The sequence below is a fragment of the Pogona vitticeps genome, chromosome 1 (genome assembly GCF_051106095.1).
Source record: "Pogona vitticeps strain Pit_001003342236 chromosome 1, PviZW2.1, whole genome shotgun sequence".
NCBI lineage: Eukaryota > Metazoa > Chordata > Lepidosauria > Squamata > Agamidae > Pogona > Pogona vitticeps.
The window spans coordinates 258,978,689-259,003,740 of NC_135783.1; the positions used below are offsets into that span (position 1 = coordinate 258,978,689).

The following is a 25,052-nucleotide window of genomic DNA, read 5'->3' on the forward strand; positions in this document are numbered from 1 at the left end:
CCATGAGAAGCCTTTGGATATGTACAAGGGAAGTTCAACTCTCTCTTTCTTGACCCCATTCTGGCAAAAGCTGTATCTCCACCTCCTCCTCCTCCTCCACCACCACCACCTCTTCTTCTGGTGTTTAATAGTGAAGCCAGAGACCCTGTTACTACCACCTACAGGTGACTTGGAATTATAGAAGAGATCTGGAGAGAGAAGAAAAAGACTGGAAGGAGAAAGAACAGAAACTGTCTGCCAGAAGCTGTTCTTTGCATTTCAAGGGAAGTTCCTATAGGTCCTAGACAGGATTTGAGGAACTTGCTTTCTCAATCCTGTGTTTACAACTTATGGCGACTGTGAATGAGCAATCTCCGAAATGTCCTGTCTTTAAAAGCCCTGCTCAGCTCTTGCAAATTCAAGCATGTGACTTCCTTTATAGAATCAATCCATCTCATATTTAGTCTTCCTCTTTTCCAGTTACCTTCAACCTTTCCCAGCATTATTGTCTTTTTCAGAGGATCTTCTCATGATGAACCCAAAGTAAGACAGACTCAGTTTTAATATTTTTCTTCCAGTTCAGGCTTGATTTAGGATCCACTTGTTCATCTTTCTGAAAGTCCAGGGTATCCACAAAGCTATCCCCCAATACCACATTTTGAATGAATCAATCCCCCCCCCCATCAGCTTTCTTTACTGTCCAGCTTTTGCAACCATACTTAGTGATCGGGAATACAAGTGTGGATGATTGTGGTCTTGGTCTCTAGTGACACATCCTTACACTTGACACTTGATCTTCTCTAGCTCCTTCATTGCTGCTCTTTCTAGTCTCAGTCTTCTTCGGCCTGTGTAGTCATTTGTTATACTGGCTGGGAAACTGTGAGAGCTGTGGTTCGGATATTTAACATTTCCCCCTTCTGGTTTTATAGAGGAAGTTTTTGGTAATGACTATGGCAAAGAAAGAAAGAATTGAAATTTTGTTGCCTGTTTCACTGAGGCACAGTCTGATTCATATTATTTTCCATTGCCTATACAATGTGCAAGCCAATGCAAATCAACCCAGAGTTCTCTCCATCCCACCATCCATACCTTTCCCCCCACCATTGGGGTGTCTTTTTCTTTTCCAAATTGAATGAAAGTTCAGGCCATGTGATCACAAGACAATCCTTAATGGGCAACCAGAAGCAGGCTCCCTAGGTTCATATTTCCAGGTGGGGAGAGAAGAATCAAAGGGGCACTTGCGGGGTCGACCAACCTTTGTCCCTAAATCATTTTTAACAAGGGTTTAGTGTAAGTGCTGGCATGCTAAGCCACCTGGAGACCAAAGGTAGGGGAAAGAGTGAAGAGTCACCACTTGTTAAGGAACTTGTTAAGGAAACTTTTGCTAACAGGCAGGTTATTGAGGTAACACTTTGCAGCTTGTTAAGGTACTGTAGCTTTGGTGCAGAATCGTGAAAATTTGAACTTAACAAGCTGCAAACAAAGCAGATTGCCAGTTTTCTATGTAAAGAACTGTACAACTTTAACAATATAAAGTACAGTGAACCCTCGACTTACAGACGGCTCGACTTACAGACTTTTCGAGTTACAGACTTCTCTGGCTGCAAAATTTAGATTCGACTTGCAGCCAGAGAATCGACTTACAGACCAGAAAAAAACCAAAATGGAATAAAAATAGAATAAAAACCACTGGTTATGGGATTAATTGGTTTTCAATGCATTGTAGGTCAATGGAGATTCGACTTACAGACTTTTCGACTTGCAGCCACCATTCCAATACGGATTAATTCCTTAAGTAGAGGGTCCACTGTAATGGCTTACTGCTGTATGATAAAGAACATCACAGCTTGAGCAGTGTTCTTATAGTTTACTTTTACCTATTAACTGAACTTTTTATTCTGAACTGTGTTTTTTTTTTAAATAATCGTGTTTTTGGTTTGCAAATCCTGCTTATTATTCTTAGAGATAGTAATTGCAAGACATTATAACCACATGTCAGTACTGGAATACGAGGTAGTGTCACCAAAGTAAATAAGGCTGTGTGTTTCTCAAATATCCTTCTGGCCTCTGAAAAGAACAGTGTCAAGTCAGCCCTTAGCTGTGGCAATGCTTGAACTGCAATGGAAAAGGGAACACAGGATGTTCGCCTAGACTGGTGAAAAGGATAATCTATGAGGAAGAGTCTCTATTTGCAGGTTAAATGATAACCCCGCAGGTTAAATTACATGGGTTGGGAGATGTCATTTTGATGGTGGTATGCACAGGTAGAGAGGTCAGCTGCCACATGTGCCTGGGATTTCTAAACTTACAAATATGAATTGTGACTAAAGGCTTTGATTTGTTTTTAGTCACAAAGGGGCAATTAGGAAAGACAAATCTGAAAGAATTTCTGAGTTTTTTATGTTTATTGAAAATTGGAATAGTTTTTTAAAATCTGAGAAGTATTTGCATGGATAACTATTTCTGAACCATTGAAAAGTCATCCTGCCTGAGGATCACACCATATTTAGATAAAATGGCTCACAGGGTGAAAGAAGAAATGAGTGATGGTGTCACTGTATGAGACATGGTTCTTGGAATTAGCAATTGTGTGAATGGCTTTTGAAAAGTACATTGAAGGCATAGCAGAGGGAGATTAATGAGGACTGGAAAAGTAGCCCAAGGCCAAAGAAATAAAGACCCCTAAATCCCATGCCAGCTTTCCAAATCAGATCAGGACTTTCACACTTAGATTTTCCTGAACATGGCTCTGAATTGCAGTCACCTTGCAAAATTCCCTTTATATAATTTATTTTGGGATAACATATTTACATTAATCCCCCCACACACATATTATAGGCATATGTTGTTGTTTTAAAATAGTACTCTCCTGGTCACCCTTCCCAGTTTGCTCTTGGAGTCTAATTCTAGGAGTTTGCAACAAACTGAATCTGTACTTCATGGTTTTCCAATAGTTTGAGACATTTAAAACTGCTATTCCAGTTTTCTGGTTGTAGACTTTACAAGATTGAATCAAGATTTTTGCTGTTCTGAGAACTTGTATTTATCACTAATTGTTATTGATTCATATTTACCTAGCTATGCCTTAGTCATTTCTCCTAGATATTTTTTAACCTATCTGTTCTATGTTACAGTACCTCAGTGTCTGTTTAGCCACTAAGCACATACACATGACCAAACCCAACGTTTCCAGGGTGAGCTCACTCACCAGATGCAGTTTGGTCATGTTTCATGTCTGTTGCGCCAAATAAAGCCTGAGAACAGCAAACAAGGGGAGAGCAATAAACACAAGCTAATTGGTTTGTTTCATATCCTTTTGAAAAACTCAGATGCTCCAGTGGGTCCATTTTATGAAATTAAAGTATGGTGCAAATATAGTGGCGGATGGGTTTAATGGATGCAGCTGAATGGGTTTTGAGGGTGAGAGGATCTAAGAATATTAGTATTATATTTATTTCTTTTCTCTATATGAAAAGTTTTAAATAGCTGGATTATCTAGTTCTGCTTTGAAGCGAAATTCTGTGGTTGTATCTTTCTTTACTTTTTTGGCTGCACCTTCTGTAGGATGAACAGCCTGACCAGTGTTAACGATTAGTATCTGCAGTAATTCAGTCCTCCTCCTGCTCCACTTTCTTCCTGTTCCTACAAACTCTTACTTTGGAAGTCAAAATCTTCTGTCTTCTTATTTGACTTAGGAAACTTTTACATTAAATTACATTTTCATGGAAATAGTAAACATGGAAGACCCTTGGCAAAACAGAAAAGAAAGCCCAACAAATGGTGTCTATACAATCCTCATTCCCTTCATGTACTAGAATGGGCCATTTCAGTCCACCAGTTTCAAGTTTTATTCCAGAATTCACACAGGGGTAGAGCTACCACAATGTAGACCTTCTAATAAGACAATGTTGCCTGCACAGTAGTAAAAAGTGTCCTCAGATTTCAAAAAATTTACATGTTCCTTTGTATAATAAAAAATCAGTTGGGGCAAAAAAAGGCTTTTGTTAAAAAAAGAAATCCTGTGCCTTTTGGGGGCAAACTGTGATGCCTGAAGTTGAAATGAAATGCTTTGCTTGTCAGTACGTTGGCCTGGAGGCCCTTCATTTAACAGATTTTAAAATTCAGCACAATTACTATATTTTAAAATACAGCACAATTCCATCACCAATTACTATTTTGTTTTGTAACATTTGCCTTATTTTTCTCTCAGCTCTATTTAGGTGAAACTTACACATCTGTGGAGATACAAACGTCTTGCAGGTTATGGGCATGTTTATGCCTCACAATCTATCTTAATCCTCTTTGGTATCCCACAATACAAACAGTGTAAGTTTATCTGTTGTAAAGTTTGGTCACATATCTTCCTTTTACTATGGAAGACATATTAACTGAAGATGATCATTTTCATCTAAGGGGAAATAACTTTGATCAGCGTGTTACAGGATGTTTTGAAGACTGACATATGAATAACTTGCATGACTGTCAACAGCTAGCCTAAGCATGGACAAAGGTTTCTAAGAATAAAACTGAGTTTATGTTAAATGAATATATGAAATACATAGAAAAATGTGAACAATTGAAATTTGATTCAGAATCTCTCAACCCATGCTTTAATATATGGCAGTGAAACTGGATGAATGTATTCTCAGACATCCTATGCATGTGTCCCAGTATTATGTTTATCAACTGAGTGCATGTTAGTTTGATTTGGGACAAAATATTGCTAAATGCTTGTTTTAAAAACTTCTAATCCCTTGCCCAGTTCCTTAAGCAAATTGTTACTTAATAATTTTTAAATGGTAGGACCTGATTTAGTGGCAGGCAATAAATGAAAAGGGTTGAGTTAAAACTAACTGTTGGTCTCATGACTGGAAAAAAAAAGTAATTCTGGGCATGATCCAGCAAATATCAAGTCTCATTGTGACTCACAAATCATGAGTAAGTCCCGTCACATCATTTCAGCACTTCTCCAAAGCCTCTGTTTTTTTCTGGATTGTACTCTACGTATTTGTTTTGCAGACAAAGCAGTCATTGTTAACTTTTAAATGCAGCTGAGCACAAATACCCAGTTCTGGTTGTTTTAATAGGGATAGCCTGTTTGATTTGTTCTAGAGTCCACTTATTTGTTTTTCTGGAGGTCCATAGAATCTGCAAAGTCCACCTCTAGTACCACATTGCAAAGAAGCCAGGCCAACTTCATCATTGTCCAGCTTCCACACTTGTACATCATGGTTATTGTATGTGTGATCTTGGCCTTGATGTCCAGTGACATGTCCTGATGCTTGAAGATTTGTCAGGTTCCTTTAAAGCGACCCTTCCAAGTGCCAGTATTCTTCTGATTTGTTGGCTGCAGTTTCCATTTGACTTGATTATTGAACCAAGGTGTCAACGCTCCTTAACAATTTCAGTTTCTTCAAGTAGCCATTATTTTTATCATTTTTATGTTTAACTGTTACCCTGCTTCTACACTTTTGTCTTTAACCTTCTTCAGTAGTCGCTTCAACTCAGTGTTGCTCTGTGCCAGTAATACAGTATCATCAGTATATTTTACATTACTCATGTTTCTTCCACCAATCTTTTTGTATGATGTATTATGCATATAGATTGAACAGATCTTAGAATCTTAGAACTGCAGACTTGAAAAGGACCCTATGGATCATCAAGTCCAGCCCCTATCAAGGAGGCACAGTGAGGAATCAGACTCCCAGTCTCTGACTCTACAGGCAGAGACGTGAACTACTGAGCTATCCAGCTCCAGTAGTCAGTGGATGCTTGCAATATGATTTCTAGTGTCCCTTCTTTTTTTTGAATCCAGGTTGAATATCTGGTATATCAGGCTATATATCTGGTAAAAGTTTTTAATGGAAAAAGGGAGCATCACTCTCCTTTTATGAGGAATTATTGTGATGGTTCTATTGTATATTGTTTCCATCTCCTGTGTTTTAACCTAATCAGATTCTGATCTCATATGTGTCACCTTCTGCTTTGCTTCTCACTTGTTGTTAACAACTTTAAGAATTTTCTCAGTCATTCATCAGAGTTTTCCTTTCTTTTGCCTAGGCCTCCAGTTTGCCCTAGGGAAGCCTTTGGGAGCTGTGGGATCGAGGGGAGCTTTAATCACCAAACATTGCTGCTGGATTGCTGGGCAGCAGTCCTGATCCCAGTGGCAGCAATCTGCCAGTGATTTTTTTAAAATGAAACGCTTCCCTTTTCTCATCCTGAGGCTCCCAGTGCCTTTCCCAGGGCAAAAGGGAGCCCTGGGAAGCCTTGGAACCTAAAATGGAATTATAGAAAGCAAGAAATAAACTTATGTGCACTATATTTGAGCCAGTATTTCTAATTTCTATTCAAGGTCCTCTGGTTCATAGTCAGCTGTGTCAAGGAATGCAAATCTGTTCTTTATATTGTCTTTAAATTCTTCAAGAATGTTATTTACATTTTATTTGGGTATTATGGTTGTTTTAGTGTTCTTATTCAGCTTTAATTTTTTGATGTTGACAACTCATGATCTCGACTGTGATCCACTGCTGGACTTGTTTTTGAAGACAATATACTGTACAGCATCTCCACATTCCGCTTTCAGTTATATAGTCCATTGGTCATGTCCATGTGTATATTAGGTTGCATGTAGTTTTAAAAAGTTCAATTAGTCACTCTCCAGTTTCATTTTTGGTCCCCAGACCCAATTATCCAAGAATGTTTGGTTCTGCTTTGTTTCCTACTTCTGCATTCTAGTGCTCTTGATTATCAGCACATCCCATTTTGGTGTGTGATCAATTTCCTCATGTACACTTGTGTTAAAATGTTCAGTTCTTCTTTTTCATCATCTGTAGTTGAAGTGTAGACTTGAATGATGGTTATGTTGATTGGCTCTCCCTAAACAATAATTGGCATTTCATGGTCATACTTCATATTATACCCTCAACTGCTTCTACTATGTCTTGTCGCAGTGTACTTGAGATTCAATGTTTCTCCTGATTTTGCTGTTTCCAGAATAAAACACTTTGCAGTTATCTGATTGAAAATGCCTCATTGCAGTCCCCTTTAGTTCATTCACACCAATTTTTCCAATATTTAAATGTTCTTGTTCTGTGGTTTTGAGCCTACCTTGATTCACAAGTCTCATGTTCCATGTTCCATGCATTGTGCAGTATTGGACTTTCCTATTGCCTCTCTGCACAAGGGGCAACTAGACATCCTTTCAGTTTTAATCCAGTTGCCTTGTTAGGAGCAGTACTGTTGATACTTATCCTTTTGTTTTCCTTGGTACTTTCCTTACCTTGGAGTCTGATCTTCTGGCATTATCACTTGTTTCATTTTGGGTTGGTTCATCATAAGATTATCAAGGTTGTAAACTATTAAATTATATTATTATTATTCAAAAGTGATTCATCACTGCCTTATTCTGTAAAGTACCAACAAGAATTAGCTCAAGTGTTACTACTACTGTACTGTTTATGAAAATTTCTCCACCAGTGCTAAATTTTACTGCTGTTGCTGCCCAGTTGCTGCTCTGAAGGGTTTTTTTTCTGTCCCAGTCTCCATTGAAAGTATCAGTTCTTTCCTTCTGATGTCACTAATAATCCTTGAAGAAAATGGATACATCTCATGCTGGAGTCTGTTCTTTAACCCTGCTAGGGCTCAGACTCAAAATAGAGTCTATTCCTCTGATTGTATTGCTGTTAGCTTCCCTAACTTGCTCAGAGTCTTCACAGTGCCTAAGTATGTGTCCAAGAGGGGGACGTAGCATTTAGGTAACTGCAAATCTACTCTTTCTTACATGGATCTTCATCAGTGAATTTTTTTAAAAAGGAAACAACTGTCTGGGATACATGAATTGTTTCTAAAGACATTTAATCATGACTTACCTCTTTAAAACAAAGCTATTAAATAGCAAACAATCAGTGGGTGTGAATCATATTCTCTGAATTAAATTTGTTTTCTAGAGATGAGTGGGATCATATGGGTTGATTGAAATTCCAATTACCTAAGCATATTATCCAGGCTACCCCTAATGGCCTATTGCATTGCCCCTCCCCATTTCATATCAATGTATAACCATTTAGCTGTAACTAACAAATGAATTTAATTAATAATAATAATAATAATGTGCTGTTAAGTCAGTTCTGACATATGGCAGCCCTTTCCAGTATTTTCTAAGGAAAGCATATCCAGGTGTAGTTTTCCATTTCCTTTTTTCTGAGGGCAGTCTGGAGTTGTGTAACATGCCCAAGGCTGCACAGGCTGGCTCTCCTCCCCAAGAGGCACAGTGGGAAACCAAACTCATGACCTCTGGCTCTGCAGCCAGTTATCCAACTCACTGCACTATCCAGCGAGCAACAGACAAATTTAAGCCCACGATTATCAACAATTTCTTTAACCAATCATATCTTTTTATGTACTGCATCAGCCTTTTTACTACCTCATATTGGTCAAGGCTAAAGGAAGGTTACACCTAGTAGTGCTGAATTTATACATATTCTAAGTAAGCTACAGTTTAAGACCAAAACACACGAAGAAATCCATCCCATGAATTCACTTTTCAAGTTTTATCTAATAATTTCAATTCATATCAAAAAAATCATTAGGCCAGGTATTCATAAGCTCTCACATAGCACTAGTGGCAGTGGTGGAAGTTACATTTTTGCCAGTGTATAGTAGGTATGCAAGCATGGCTATTGCTACCATGATCAATCCCCCTTTTGCTTTTGACCAGGGGTTTTAAACTCAATTTACCTGGGGGCCGCTGGAGGCAGAGTCTGGGTGAGGCTGGGCCACATCAGATTTTCCCAAGTGGAGCAAGAGCCTGAGGAAGCCACCAGGAGTTTCCTTAGCTGACAGACAGGTGGGCTGGCTGGCAGGCTGCAGTTCTGGATGGAGGATGCAAGAGGTGCTGTCTTGGGAGAGAGTCGGCAAGCGAGGCAAGGCTTTTTTTTTACTCTTGACAGCAGAGGATGTGTGGGCGCTTTGGGGGGCAGGCAAGGCGAGGGCCACAAACTATCATCTGGGGGGCCGCAAATGGCCCCTGGGCCGCATGTTTGAGACCCCTGCTTTTGGCAGTAGCTTAGACTCTTTCTACCTGGTGGTTATAGCCCTGGTAAAATGTGTGATTAGTCATTTAGTCGTGTCCAACTCTTTGTGACCCCATGGACGAGAGCACACCAGGCCCTCCTGTCTTCCACTGCCTCCCGGAGTTTGGTCAAATTCATGTTGGTAGCTTCAATGACACTGTCCAACCATCTCGTCCTCTGTTGTCCCCTTCTCCTCTTTCCTCCATACTTTCCTAACATCAGGGGCTTTTCCAGGGAGTCTTCTCTTCTCATGAGATGGCCAAAGTACTGAAGCCTCAGCTTCAGGATCTGTCCTTCCAGTGAGCACTCAGGGTTGATTTCCTTTAGAATTGATAAGTTTGTTCTCCTTGCAGTCCAGGGGATTCTCAAGAGCCTCCTCCAGCACCACAATTCAAAAGCATTAATTCTTCGGCGGTCAGCTTTCTTTATGGTCCAGCTCTTGCTTCCATACATCGCTACTGGAAAAACCATAGCTTTGACTATGCGTACTTTTGTTGGCAAGGTGATGTCTCTGATAGATCACCTAAAATTATTAAAGTCATAAAAACTGTGAGTAAACACTGAAAAAATGACTTCATTAATTTACATCTTCATCTTAATGGTGTTTGGTCCCATTTGGTTAAAAGTTACTAGAAACAATTCATTTATTTCAAACTCTGGTAGTTGTTGTGTTTAGATTAATTTAGATCAAATTGTTTCTCGAGACTGAGCAGTCTGTTGATGGATCCCGTCACTAATAAATAAACAACTTATGTGTACAGAGTAAAACAATGGGTTCTATCCAGCTTCATGCAAATGGAATGGGTTTTACAGAAGGTTCTTTTCTGGAGTTTTTACAGTCTTGCATGCTGCCTGTGGTTTGGGTGACTGGGAGGGATTTTTCTGGCCTGAGGTGGCTGTCAGTTTGTATGGCCCTGGCCAGTTGTCCCCTCCCACCTCTTGGTTCAGGGGGAGCCCCGCCTTTCTGCTGGTCTGTTGAAGTCTGCTTTTTTGTTATTCTGCTGTTCTGCTGTGTTCACAACTATACGTGATGAAACACTTCTGTTCTTTCTCCTGCAGTTGTCTCAAAGTGTGTTATTGAGACCCTAAGTGCCAGTTAATGAGAAAGGGGTGGCTATCTGGGAAACCTGTAGCTATTATCCTGTTTGAATCTCTGTGTACTTCTACTGAGTAATGAAATAATTTTACAAGAAATTCAAAACCCTGCAACATTCCCACTCATGCTAGTCTCCAGAGTTCATCTGAAAGTGGAGACGGGGAGAGTTGCAAAAACATCATAAATGAGATTAGTGGTAGCACAAAGAAGGCAAGGATCCTTGAACATTGATTGGATGTGCCTTCTGTGAGCTAGCACTGGATGCAGGGCTGGAGTCAAATATATCATGAATGGATGGGGAAAAGATAAGTTTGAGACACCTGCCTTCCTATCTAGCCAGCTTATGTCCAGAGAAGTCTTCTAGGAGTTCTTTTTAAAGAAATAATATTGAACTACATTTCTGCACAGGGCTTCCCAAAAAGAGCCAGCCTGTGAAGTCATGGATAAGCTGCCCAGTCCCAGGGAGCTCCCCCCAAAAAGGAAATGGGAAACCACTTCCAAGGACTCTTCTACCCAGAAAAGCTTGAAAAGTGTTGCCATTTTCCAGTCGGAATTAATTTGGTGGCACACAATAAAAATAAAAAACATTTCTGCCTTGGGAAATTGCTCCCTACAGAGTTACTGGTTTCATTTGACAGTTGGCTAAACTAGTTGCTAGTGCTGTGATACTCTTATATGGCAGGTTTTAGACATTACTTTTTAATATATATATTAAAGTAATGTCTGAAACTTGTCATATATTTTATATATTTATTTATATATATATTTATGAGAAACTTAATATATTTATTAAGTTTCTCATACAAGGGATACACTAGGGGGAAGGGGGCTCAAATAGGACCAAACCAGTTTAACAAATTCTTCAAAACAAAGACATTATAGAACTTCCCATTGTTTATTACAAAATTTACCAATTACAGTGGTGCCCCGCCTAATGAGCAATTCGTTTAACGACGAATCCGCATAGTGACGTGTTTTTTGCAGTCACAAAAGCAATCGCATAACGATGTTTTAGATGGCCAAAAATCGCTTTGTGATGATTGGTAAGTGTTTCTCTTGCCAATTTTCGCATAGCGATGTTTTTTCTAACAGCTGATCGGCGGTTCCAAAATGGCCGTTGGGTAAAGAAAATGGCTGCCCGCAGTGTTTTCGCGCCCTTTCCTCGCTTACCGGGCAGCAAAAATGGCGGCCTCATGGGGGATTTCCGAATAACATTGAGTTTTTTGCCCATAGGAACGCATTAAACAAATCCGGATAGCGACGATTTTTTCAGAATGGATTATCGTCGCTATGCGGGGCACCACTGTACAGTGGTGCCTCGCTTAACGATTTTAATTGGTTCCAAAAAATTCATCGCTAAGTGAAAACATCGCTAAGCGAAACGCGGTTTCCCATTGAAATGCACTGAAAACTGGATAATCCGTTCCAATAGGAACGAATTGCTGTCCTTAAGCGAAAATCGCCATAGGAAACATCGCTAAGAGAAACGCAGTTCCCCAATTGAAATGCATTGAAACCTATTCAATGCATCTCAATGGGTTAAAAAAATTCAACAACAAATTAAAAAAGAGTCAGAACAAAGTCAAATTTGGTTAAAAAAGGATTTATTAAGTGCTCTTTATGATTTCAAACATTTTAAACAGTAAACTTTAACTTTATAATATTTAAAAACAGCAAACATGAGGCTGTTTAAACCATCGTTAAGCAAAAACAGGGGACCCAAAAATTTAATCATTATGCGAAGCACGGTCCCAACATCACTAAGTGAAAATCGCCCATAGGGACCATCATTAAACGGAGCGCAAAAATGCTCCAAAAAAGTCATCACTACTTGAATTCATCGTTAAACGAAGCGCTCGTTAAGTGAAGCACCACTGTATTGCTTCACTTATTTATAGTGAGTACTTCCAAGTTAGTATCCCTGCATCAAAATTAGTCCAAACTCAGGAGTGTCCTCATTAATATCTAAATCTCTAGAATTCGAAGCCACATACCATCAGTTCATCTTTTTCCTTGTTTGACGGTAAGTCCAAAAAGTGCTAACAAATGGTTCTAAAGTTCACCAATGATTTGTCCTTAATTAAAGCTGACAACTTCGTCATTTCCAACACCTTAAGTAACCACTATTCCACTGATAGTAGTTCATTCACTTTCCAATATTGAGCATAGAGGGGTTTTGCAGCTATTGTCACGTATCTAACGAGTATAGCTTTATTCTTTTCTACATGTTTAAACTCAAAAGGAAAAGTTCTGGTTTTAATTGCAAGTTAATTTTCAATATCTCACACATTATTGAGTAAACTTGCTACCCGAACTTTGCAGCACTTCTAGACACTACTTTTTTGTATCCTGTTTGTGCAAAAGGTTGCATGTATTCTCACACAAAATTATGCCATTGGCAAATTACCAGAAATTAGGATGATTGCTGCTTCATTTAAGAAACTTGAGGTGGATTGTTGGCATTTCTCTGAACAATCATCTGGTGTTCAGTTTCTTTCTCTGTATTTGTGTGCTGTTTCTTTGAAAAAAAAGAAGGATTTTTATATAAGTTACAAAGACCCTGTGTGGGAAGGAGAGAGCTCTTTGTGTAGCTCTTGGCTGGATGCAAAAAATCTCACAGAGCTGTAAAATCCTTCCTTTTCATGGACAGATAGCTAAAATTAAAGAGAATGGAGAAATCAATGATAGTCTTTCCCTCCCCAAGCCAATGTTATTCTCAGTCATTTTGATTCCAAAGGGGTGCAGTCTGTTGCCTCTCATCCCCAACTAAAGCTTTCTCGGCCATTTTCTTGATCACAGTGTTCCTCTGGGCAACATATTTCAACCCAATGTACTACCACAGTCATAAACCCCTTTTCAAGAAGACCTTCCTTTCGTGGGTAGCACAGGTGGATCATATGATTAGTTATCCAAATAAGTGCACTTGTGTGAATAAAGTTCTATCAACCCGAATTGGTCCATTCTGTTTCTTGGCATGTAGCTTGATTCATGAGAGTCAGAAGTAGCCATTAGATTGGTCCAATTTTCTGAAATAACCTACATTAATGGACTTTCTAGAAATTTGCCTAAATTTTATGGGTAGTAGTAATTGATTGCAAGTACTTCCTTCATTGCAATTTAATGGAAAGATTGACTCATAATCATATTCAGGGATTCATATGGATTTCTTGCCTGTACAGCAGGCTACTTAAGAGCATAACAGCCCTGCATGATCAGATCAAGAATCCATCCAGTCTTTCTGTTTTTAGCCTAAAAATAGGCTTAAAATAAAAGCTATATCTTGGATATAGCTTTTGGTCACAGTATAGTTGACTTGGGTTTTGTTAGACTCAGACCCTATAAATGATATTGTTGTTTTGTTGTTTAGTTGTTAAGTCGTGTCTAACTCTTCGTAACCCCATGGACCAGAGCATGCCAGGCCCTCCTGTCTTCCACTGCCACCCGGAGTTGGGTCAAATTCATGTTGGTAGCTTCAATGACTCTGTCCAACCATTTCGTCCTCTGTCGTCCCCTTCTCCTCTTGCCTTCACACTTTCACACCATCAGGGTCTTTTCCAGGGAGCCTTCTCTTCTCATGAGATGGGCTAAGTACTGGAGCCTCAGCTTCAGGATCTGTCCTTCCACTGAGCACTCAGGGTTGATTTCCTTCAAAATGGACAGGTTTGTTCTCCTTGCAGTCCAAGGACTCTCAAGAGTCTCCTCCAGCACCACAATTCAAAGGCATCAGTTCTTCAGCGGTCAGCCTTCTTTATGGTCCAGCTCTCACTTCCATACATTGCTACTGGAAAAGCCATAGCTTTGACTATGCGGACCTTTGTCGGCAAGGTGATTTCTCTGCTTTTTAAGATGCTGTCTAGGTTTGTCATCTCTTTCCTCCCAAGAAGCAGGTATCTTAATTTCGTGGCTGCTGTCACCATTTGCAATGATCATGAAGCCAAAGAAAGTAAAATCTGTCACTGCCTCCATATCTTCCCCTTCTATTTGCCAGGAGGTGATGGGACCAGTGGCTATTGCCTTAGTTTTTTTGGTGTTGAGCTTTAGACCATTTTTGGTGCTCTCCTCTTTCACCCTCATTAAGAGGTTCTTTAATTCTCCTCACTCTCTGCCCTAAGAGTGGTATAAACAATATACTTATAGCTAAATTGGGATTTGTCAGAAGTACAGTTCTTGTTACTGGAGAAAATTAAAGTTGATCAAATCATTATTTACATTTTAAAAATCAGATTTTTGTTTTACAGTTTAAATTTTAAAAATTGGCTGTTTTGGTGATTGAAATTTTTAAAAATTGATTTGTTTATTTTCATTGTGATTTAAATCAATTTGATTTTAAAAAAATCATTGGTTTTTATCCACCCTGGTCATATTCTTATACATCAGTGGCATTACCTATACAACTTATAGTCATGTGTGTCACTGTAGGAGGAACTTTTTCTTGACATTCATAACAATTTCCGTTTATTTATCCCATTAATTTCCATTTAATTTTCCCAGAAAGGCAATTAGTATTCTCTACCTTGTTCAGTTGCTATGTCTCATCTCCACTTGGTTGCTAGATATTTTGAGAATGGGAAAGAGAGCCATTACCCTTTGATCCTTAATAAAATTATTTTGTTATATAAATGGGATTTGCTGTGTCCAAATACAATGTTACCAAAAATCCTATAGTAAGTAATCAGGCACAGCCAGTTACTTTGAATAAAATATATGCCTTTAGTTCTTGATTAAAGGGTGACTGACTTTGTCACTTCTTGAGTCACATACGTCCTTTGGAAATACTTGTTTCTGTATAGAATAATGACATGCCTTGGCCCCTTTTCCATAAACTTGTATTATACTATAGTACTATATAGTTAGGTACATGTCTTTCAGCAGCGTTTTTTTTTCAGTAAGGGGAATTCTAGGAAAATAAATAAAATACTGTAAAATATATGCTTTCTACATACACGTCTCTTTTAAATTTTGACTGCTGCCTCCTGTTTCTATCCCTGTATGCTGCAGATTAGTATTTAGGAAAATCTTAATTGTTTGCCCAAAATATAATTAAGATTCACAATGGAAATACTGGCAGAGACATATCCAGTTGTATGTATGATACGGTAAGGAGACACCTGTTGTGCAGCCGTCTCATTCTACTACAAATGCATTAGCAACTCTGCAACTTATCTTCTCTATTGTTTTTAGCCCCTTCTACACCCTGTCCCTATTACTACACTGAAACATTTTGATTTAGCTAAATGCAAGATCCTGTTTAATTTCTAAAATGTGTTTCTCATTCATATCCAAACTCTGCTGTTTTCCTTTTTTTCTTTTTCTTTTCCTTTCTTTCTTTTTTTTCCATTAGGAGAAGGCATTAGTAACAAATGAATCAGCTGGGGAGATCCTGAAACTGGGGTACCTAGAATGATTGCCTTTTTGGTAAGTTTATAGCATCAATCTTCTGTGTAGTCTCAGTTTGTTGCGTTCTACAGACTGGCCATAAAATAAGCAAGGAATTGCTTTCTGAATATGTTAACAGGAAGGTTTACATTGTGCCAGGTAGTCTTAAATCATCTGTGCTAAAAATTCCAACACATTTTTTAGCTTAAAATTAACAGCTAAGATTTCAGAGAGTTATATAACCATTTAGAATGGGAAAAGTTTGTACCAAAGCTGGGAGGCCACCAAATGATGGTGTCAAGGGGAAAGCAATATGGTCCTCTAGAGCAGTGGTTCCCAAACTCTGTGCCACAGCCGCTGCCCCCCCCAGGTGCCATCAAACCCAGCCAGGGGCACAGTAGAATCCTCAGAACTTCTGTGGCGCACAGTTTAGGAACTATGGCTCTAGAGAACTTCAGAAGGGGCTCGATGTGGTATCAAGACAAAGAGTTACCATCTTTGATGGTGATCCAGAATGAATGATGCACATACATATATGTAGGGGCTTTAGCAGATTTTAGAAATGTTACTTTCCAAGCTATAAATACAAGACCCCTTTCCTTGAAACCAGCATGGCCATGCCCAAGCTGGTAATGTTTTCAAGCTTTGCCCATGACTTTTTCTGAAAACCGCACAGTTAGAGATGCAAGACCGATAAGCATTTTGTACTGTGTGAAACAACCTTGATTAGATCTTTATCAAAGTGGAGTCTGACTGTTCATCCCACTGTCTGCACATTCTGGAACTAAATTCTTGCATCTCAACAACCCAGCTATCATGCAATTTGGATGTATTATGACAGGTACCTTTATAATGAGGAATGATGAAAAGACTGCTGTCTGACTGTTACGCAAAGGAGAAGTAAAAATAAAATAATTGATCATCTTTCTTATCCTACAATACAGGAAGGGCATGGTGCCAATAGACTACGCACACCGGATGACTAACAGGGCTCCCACACGATCAGTGTAGGCAGGGAATGTGCTGTGCTGCCACATAGGATGCCATGGGTACCCACTAAAAGCTTTTAGCCCATTAATTCCTTCCCTTTAAAAGGGGGGGAATTCATGTTTTTAAAGAAAATTGTGTTCTTTTATTTTTTGCACAATTGTTTTGATGATGGTAATAATTCTTTAGACCAAATACTTCATATTTAGGCCAGATGAATTAACTCTCAAGTTACAGGGCAAATGTAACTTATTCTATGCGTACTTGTTTAAATGTGTTGCAGGTTGGTCCGTGTATTCCTCCTTTTAATTGAATTATTGCTTCTGGGGGGAAATCACCAAGGTTATTCACATGCTTTAATCAATAAAACATATGCAGTCCGTGGTTTCTTACTCCTTTCACTGATATGCTAATACCTAGAATAATGTTAATCATTCAGAAATGATAAACATGGAAAAGAGAAACATCCATACTAATGTGTCATATTATACTGTATTAGAGTAGAGCTTACTGTCTCCTGTATGAGGCAGGTAGTTTGCCATCTTTAAGATACAACATGTACTTTTTTACAGAAAATGCACATTCAAAGATCTATGCACGTTAGGCACCACTGTATAATATTGTGAAGATCTGAGTTTAAACCTGTGAGTAAAGAGCATGATTCAATCTTTTTATGGACTGTCAAACACATCACACACACTCATAAGGCTTCTTTGCATTGTACTGTGAGCAGCCATGTAATACAGAAGCATCGAAGCTTGTCTTTAAAGACACAAGGAAGTGGCATTTTAAAATAAAAGTTGCAAATCCTGTATTTTTAATATCTAAGTTTGTCCACATTGGCAGATTTCATATAAAGGCAAAATTCTCCCATTGCACTGGACAGATGGCTAACTATTGATCATATTTCTGTTCTCTGTTACTGTTGTTAAATTAATTAAATCTAGTTTTCCATCCCCAGGAACTCAATTTTAGATCTCAAAAGCCAGCCGCATTCCACACAAATGTCTAAAAACACAACAGGCTCCCTTTGCTGAAATGAATATTACAGTGCTCTATGTTTGATTCCAACTTGCTGTGCAGAAAAATGAAATAGTGGTGGAACACATGGTAATTCCCCCTGATAAAATACAAAGGAGGAAAGAATAGATTTCTGAAGACCCACAGCCAGGAAGTAGATCCAAGAACTCTGATTCCATGTGGACTATTTTGTAGCCGTTCTAAGGATTTTTCAAGGCTTTATAGGATATGTGCAAAGTAGAGACATGTATCGAAATAGGAAGCTGCCTGTAGTGACTGACAGTGGCTTTTGACATCCCAGCTGGACATTCTAAATATCAAAGTTGGGGCCTTCTTCCTGTAAGATAGGATGGTCAACAAACAGGCTGGAAGCACTCCCTTGCCCCATTTTTATATTGCATTTTTGGTCCAATTGTGGTTTGGCAAAAGGCCTCTCTTTACATGAAAATGATATAGAAATAGTAAGTCATATTTTCCAGAGGCTTCTATGAGCAAAGTTGGCCATGTTGGAGACCTTTTCCCATTCGAGGTATAGTATTGGGGTCGAAAAGGATGTAGCCCCCAACAAAGGGAAAATATGACCACAACGTACTCCCCTTTAAATCACCTTTAAAGTAGCTTTTGTACAAGTGCACATCTTAGTGATTTTCAATATCACTTTTGCAAATATTGAACCAAAATCCTGTTATGAAGGACTGCACACGTAAGGGCTATCACACAAGAAGTTTTTCTTATTTTACTGGCCATTTTTTCTGCATCCAGGTGTATAACCAACGAATGCTGGCAGATTGTGCACTCTACTTGTATGATTTCTGGTTTATGCTGCCACAGAATTCCAATGGAATTCTGGCCTTGGTATTGCAATACACATTTACACCATTCGCCACAATAATGGGCATAGTTTGAGTACTTCATCTTCTTTCCAGGTCAGTGTCTTGAACATCTTAGCATGTATTAGCTCAAATCCTGTTGCTGTAAGTTGCACTTTGTAAAGCTGATTACATGATGAGTCATGGTGAATTTTTGGAAATAAAACATTTCAAATTCCCCACCCCCATAAAGTCCTAGGGTTTCTGTGGAATCCTTTTAATTGTGGGGATGCTGTTGGCTGTCTTTAAATTCTGGAAATTGCTGGTGGTAAAGTCATCCCAGCAGGGTTTTTCCCCCCCATAAATTAAAATATTAAATCTTAAAATATTTCCCCTACCCTGCAGCCAACTATGGCTTCCTCATGATGAATGGGATTCCACGGGAACCTTGGAAGCTTTAGGAACGAAATCAGTAATATTCTCCCCAAAAATTGATATTGCCAATGACATCATCAGCCTTATGAGGAGTAACCTACAGCAGCAGGATTTCAGCCAATGTAATAAAAACAGAGAAATATACTTGCATATATATATATATATATATATATATATATATATATATATATATATATATATATATATATATATATATATATATATATATATATATATATATATATATATACACCAACTTGATCGCCTCAGTAATAAACATTCCTGTCTGCATTGAAGGAGACATCCTTGACTTGGTCACCTTCTAGTGCTGTTTAGGAGGAACAGTGAGCACTTGCTTTAATTAGATAGATAATAGATGAGATTCAAGGCTCAACCCCTAGTTCTTCCCTGTCTTATCTCAGAAATAAGACACTTTGCTTCTCCTGTTTCTGATTCTTATTCCTTTTCCTGAAAAAAGAAAAGAAAGAATTATCTCCCAACCCCCTTGCTTTTCTAGCTTCCTTCTTTCCATTCTTGCTCCTCTGGGTCTTATCTTTACGCTCCTTTCCCACAGTTCAGGCAGAGAGAGCACTTTCTCAGGGTTGAAAGGGTGAAGTGTCAAGAGTGCCCACACCCTTAAGACTGCCTCCTCTACCAGCTGCCTGATTGTGTAATACTTTGCCTTTCCCTGTCATGCTGCAGCCAAGTCTCCTCTGCTTCCAGCTGCCCAACTCCCTCCACTTCTCCAGCCAGCAGTCGTGGTTCACCCACCTATCCCTCCACCCACACATTCTGACATGGCTGATGTCCCACCCCTGAAGATTATCTTTTGGATGAGGAAGAGGGCAGCTCAATGGGCATGCTGAGGCTGAAGTCTCAGCTCTTAGACCTGAAAGAAGACGAAACCTCTCTTGCAGATTTGTTAATGAAAGGAACTGGGGTGGGGGTGGGGGAAGAGGGGCTGGGGTTGCTGATAATGCTTGCACTGCTAACACATTTACTACTAATACTGTAGTTTCTAAGCATTACAACACAGCCCCGTGCAAGGCTTTCACAAACATTGTGCTTCCCCAACAGAGAGTGTCCTTTCCAATCTAGAGCCAACCTGTACTACTCTTGCATCCAGGAGAACATGCCTTTGGGGTTGATGTCCTTAAAGACATTCTTGTCTTCTGGATTTTTTTTTAAAAAGGCACCCTGTTTCCCTGAAAATAAGACCTAACCTGAAAATGAAAGCATGCTCGTAATATAAGCCCTACCCCCCAAATAAGCCCTAGTTAAGTGAAAGCCCGTCCTCCACCACTGTGCAGCAACCAGAAGATGACATGATTGTATTTGAATAAACTTAGATGGTTGTACATGAAAAAAAAAAACATCCCCTGAAAATAAGCTCGAATGCGTTTTTTGGAGCAAAAATTAATGTAAGAACCTGTCTTATTTTCAAGGAAACATGGTAAGCAATTCTAAAGGAGTCCTCCTAACTCTTTTTGCTCATCCATAGTAGGGGCTTTCAGTTCTTCAATCCTAGTTGATCAAACTAGACCTCAAGGAGGATCTTGAGATTAGCCTTAACTTATCCAAACAGCCAAGAGCCAACTATTATCCCAACACTTCTCCCAGTAGCTGTTTTAGTTTTCTCATTTCCTCATAGAAAAGGAACCTGCTCCTCCAAGTGGTTTCTTCATATCATTTAAGAGGGCTACTAAAATGTATTTCATTCTATTCCCAGAAATAGATTTCTACCTTCTCCCTACTTCAATTCCTCTCTCAAACAGGAGTTAGTAGATGAGACCATCCATCACCTTTTGTATATTGCAGCTTTAGAGCATCCCTGCAAGAAACATTCTGAGGATTATACTGCATCGTCTTCTGTGTACCTGAGCAAAGAGGTTGATATTCACTTCATTCTCAATTTCAAATAAGTTGAGAAGTTCATAACATTAAAAAAAAAGGATGGAGTTTTTTCCAAGCCATTCAGAGAGACTTCCTGAAGCCTACTTACCTGTGCTAGTCCTCTTTGCCTCTGGCAGATTTCTCTGGTTTTACTCCACTCCCAAGCTCTTCAAGGGGTCATTGTTGCATTCCATGGACACATTATCTTCTGGAACCGCCTCCATCTTTGACATCTGAACATGGTCATCCAGTCCCTTCTCTGGTGGCTCACCCTGTCCACATATGCAGTGGGAACCCATTTCCAGTTCCTCAAGGACAGTAGTCATACTTAGTGTCAGCCCCGCAGGCTGAGGAGCCTACTGCCTGGACCATCAGATCTAAGGATGTTGGTCTCCAGAGGAGCAGACTGTTCCACCAGTTGGTTAGAACTCAGGACATTGCTCATAGTATTCCTATATTTGCTTGTTATCACAAATAGATCAGTGCAGACAATATGGTCACAAAGGTCCATGTATTTAAATAGGGTTGGAGCCCCTAGTTAGTATCAGTCTACTTAGAACATGTGACCTCTGCCTTTCCTGAACAGGGGGTTAACCTAGTTAGGGATGTCCCTTCCTTTACACACAAGAATGTTAACTTTTTCTGACATCCCACCTTACTATATCCTTCAAAAGCATAACATACAAATAGTCATGTCCAAAAAAAGGATAAGTACATACTCAGTGACCTCAGTGAAACCATTAGCATTGTGAGGCAGCAGTAGAATATGATTTCAGGAATAGCATAATGAACAGAAGTCTTGACTTGGGGTTGGTTCTACTATTAAGGAGAAGAGGGGAAGGGGATGATGGAGGAAGAGATGGTTGGACAGTGTCATCGAAGCAACCAACATGAATTTGACCCAACTCCGGGAGGCAGTGGAAGATAGGAGGGTCTGGCGTGCTCTGGCCCATGGGGTCACGAAGAGTCAGAAATGACTAAATGACATCAACGACTGCTATTAAGCAAATTGAAACAAGCTGCTTCGGGTGGCAGATCTGGGTTGGGTGGGGTAGTACAGTCAGTCCTTTGGCCATTCTCCTCTGTTGGAGGGAGGATGGTGCTGTGTGCTCCACATAACCTGCCTCATTCCCCTAACCTGGGCAGCTACCCTTAGGGGGTTGTGTGGTGGCAGATGTCATTCAATTGCCAGTATTTCACTGGCAGCCCCACCAGGTTCTGAACATGGAATCTACCTCAGGCAGCAAAATGTCTCGATTAGGTACATTACTGATTCATTCTATAATGGATTTGTTTGTTTGTTTGTTTGTTTGTTTGTTTGTTTGTTTGTTTAGGTAGGTAGGCATGTCAGGTTACATGTCCTTTTGTGGTTCCTGTTAAGAACATAGTGTCACTGGGGGTACTTTTTCCCACTTTCTTCTCTTTCTAAAGGTTTCGTAAAGCAGAAAATATTTGAAGATACAAGTTATTGTTCCATAAGATATTGGTTTCAGGAGAATATTGAAGGAAACATTGCCAGAGCCAGCCATGTGACTGAGAATAACTGATTGTTAGATGGTGAGTGCATTAACATGAATCGTAACTTTAAAATGAGCAATTTGTTTCTACTTTGCTATAGTGAAAATATTCCAGAATACTTTGGTACAGCTTCTTTGAGAATTGCAATATGTGAACTCTGAGTACTCTTAAGCGCAGTGCTTCCCAACCTTGGGTAACTCAAGTGTTCTTGAACTACAACTCCCAGAAGCCTCAGCTATCATGGCTGGTGGTGAATTTCAATCCAAGCACCCCTAGATTATCCAAGTTTGGGAACCACTGGCATAGAGTATTTAGAAGAGGGAAGGTATACTGTTACGCATTCCTTGTACAATTTACATGAGATTATAAATGCTAGTAATTTTACTTCAGTTGTAAAATTCTTGATTTAGGAACTCAGAACTTCCGGGACTAATTCAAGTCAAAGCTTTTAACTAAAGAAGGCATCCAGAGGCAACTTAAATAGGAAGTTATTTTAGCCTTCCTTTGAATGTTCCCTGTTTTTTAAAATAATGATTGAGTAGATCAAAATATCAGCACCATGGACAGCCTCCTCTCAACCAGGGCAGATTTTTAACACACATGGACACTCTCTCCTTCTGTCTGCAGGGGCAAAATGTTTATTTTGAAGGGGGTGCTTTTGGAAGGGTGGGGTGTTGTTGTTGTTTTTCTATGACATCCATACCTCCCTGAATGAAGGCAAGCTGTGACAGGGCAGCAAAAGGATAGAGCAGAAGAAAGCATGCCTAGCTAAATGGAGATTCTAAAACAGGAATGTTCTTTTTCTGAAGGAAGTGGGAAGAAACCCACCTATTAATTCCCATCTGAGCTCACACGTAAGACAGTAGCATCAGGAGTGAGAAATAGATGATGTTAAAAGTTTTCAGAAGTCAGGCGGGCATTTAGAATGGGGACTCAAAGACAGAAGTACACCAAACACTTGATTTAGGTATACTAGTAGACAGGCACCAGTTTCGGTTCCACAATTGTGCTTCAAATATTTGTGACTCTTGCCTAAAGATCAGATGTTGCCCATAGATTTACAATCTGTGTAGTGCAAGGCACACTTGGCTTTTGCAGGAACTGTGTTTTGAGCTGATTTTAATCTTCCTAACCTAACCAGTGCCAAGTTGCAGATTGAAGTTAGGAGTACTTCTTCTTTGATATTATGTGTCAAGCAAGAAATTGAAAGTAATTATACCTATTGAATGCAATAGTACTCTCAGCTGGTGTTATAAGATCATTCTCAGAAAATACCTAACTTGAGCATATTTGTTCTGAAATGCTTTGCTGGATGAGCTCTTCTGTGGAAGGATTAGATTCCCGTCAAATCTTCTGAAAGAGCTTACCTTCAGTTTGGGTCAGTAACCAGCAGAAAATAAATCTATTCCTAGCTTATCGTACTGAACTTAATCAGTTATTTTGAAGTTAGGCATGCGTATGATTGTCGTGCTTGACTGGGTTTATGCCTTCAGGGATTACATTGATAACATGAAGGAAACAGATTGATGTCCACATGGAAGCTGACTTTCCAAAAGGCAAACAAACAAGGTATCATCACCATATCCACTGAAATTAATATCCACATGCCTGTGAGCTTAAAGACTGGCCTGTGTGATAAGAAAGCATTCTATATTTGATGCATTTATAAGGAAGATTGGGAGGTCCTGTTTAACTACTTCAAAAATCCCACTTGAAACGTGTTACTGGAAGTACAGTATATCTATCCAGCTCATGGGTGAATTAGTATGTATCATTCTGAGTTTGTGGCACCTTAGACAGTATTTTTTCTTCTTCAAATGTATGCTTCTATAAACTAGAGGACCACTTCATTAGATGCAACTTGATGAAGTAGTCAGCAGTTCACAAAAGCTTATGTTATATATTCCTTAATCTTTCAGGTGCCACAAATCTCTTCGTTGTTTCTGGTGCAACAAACTAATACTGCTACCTCATTTAAAATGAAATAAAGAAAAGTGCAACTTTTACTGGCTCTCAGAATTTTGCATACAATTACTGAATTTGCTTCAAGTTACATTGGGTTTGGTCTCATCAGATGTCAGTATTAGAACTGTGTACTGCAGCTCTCATATTGGGCACTCAGTCAGTAGTCAGGCCCCTAATGATGTTCGCATGACACTTGCATAACTAGTTGCATCTAAACGCACTATCAGGCGCATAACCAGGCAATCAAGCAAGACGCACATCAGTATGTTGTATATTCGCCACAATTAGCCTCAGCAAGTAAACAAACCATAAATGAACACTAATTGCATTCTGGCCAGTGTTTGATCAAATAGTTCTAGCTTTAAAAGGAGGTGCAAACAAATCTGTTTTTCAGTTCATTGGGAACATATTTGGGGTCTATCTATATGTGAAAACACTGATATTTTGATTAGCATTCTAGTAGCTTTTGTTTTCCTTTTACTCTACTTTTCCATAAATCAAAGTAAAGATAATCTAGAGATCTATAAATAGGGCTTGTACTAAGTCACTGGAAACTTGTGGCCTTGGCTTGTCCTTCTATAAAGATCACTGCACTTTTGGGGAAATTGAGACTGGAAATACTGTTCAGGAAAATGTTTTGTGGGAAAAATACATTTCTCTGTTGGGAATTGGTTAGCCAGATAAATGGAATTATTGCACCTGTTCCCAAAATAATTTTTTCGGTTATGATGGCTCTTCATTGTTTCTTCATAAACATGAAATAAGAGGAAAATATATTGTATCCAAACATTGTATCTAGATTTTGCATTGTGTTAAAACAAAAGTTTTTGACCGAAGGAGGCAGTGGAAGACAGGAGGGCCTGGCGTGCTCTGGTCCATGGGGTCATGAAATCGGACATGACA

General features: G+C 39.2%; 1 protein-coding gene across 9 annotated transcripts in view; it reads left to right on the forward strand.

Annotated features, from left to right (window-relative positions):
• The window catches only part of PTPN5 (protein tyrosine phosphatase non-receptor type 5), a 99,149-nt gene that overhangs the window by 17,420 nt on the left and 56,677 nt on the right, over positions 1-25,052 (forward strand). For 4 of the 9 annotated variants that reach the window (XM_072985688.2, XM_072985689.2, XM_020810930.3 and 1 more), the window contains exons 2-3: positions 15,488-15,561; positions 22,098-22,223. Coding sequence is in view for 1 of the 9 variants with exons in the window: in XM_078383853.1 (XP_078239979.1) it covers positions 23,711-23,753 (43 nt within the window). In the remaining 8 variants the exon portion in view is untranslated. Of the gene's footprint in view, positions 1-4,192; positions 4,306-15,423; positions 15,562-22,097; positions 22,224-23,677; positions 23,754-25,052 lie in introns of those variants that run through there. The other 5 variants (XM_078383857.1, XM_078383856.1, XM_072985690.2 and 2 more) reach the window with 4 other exon arrangements.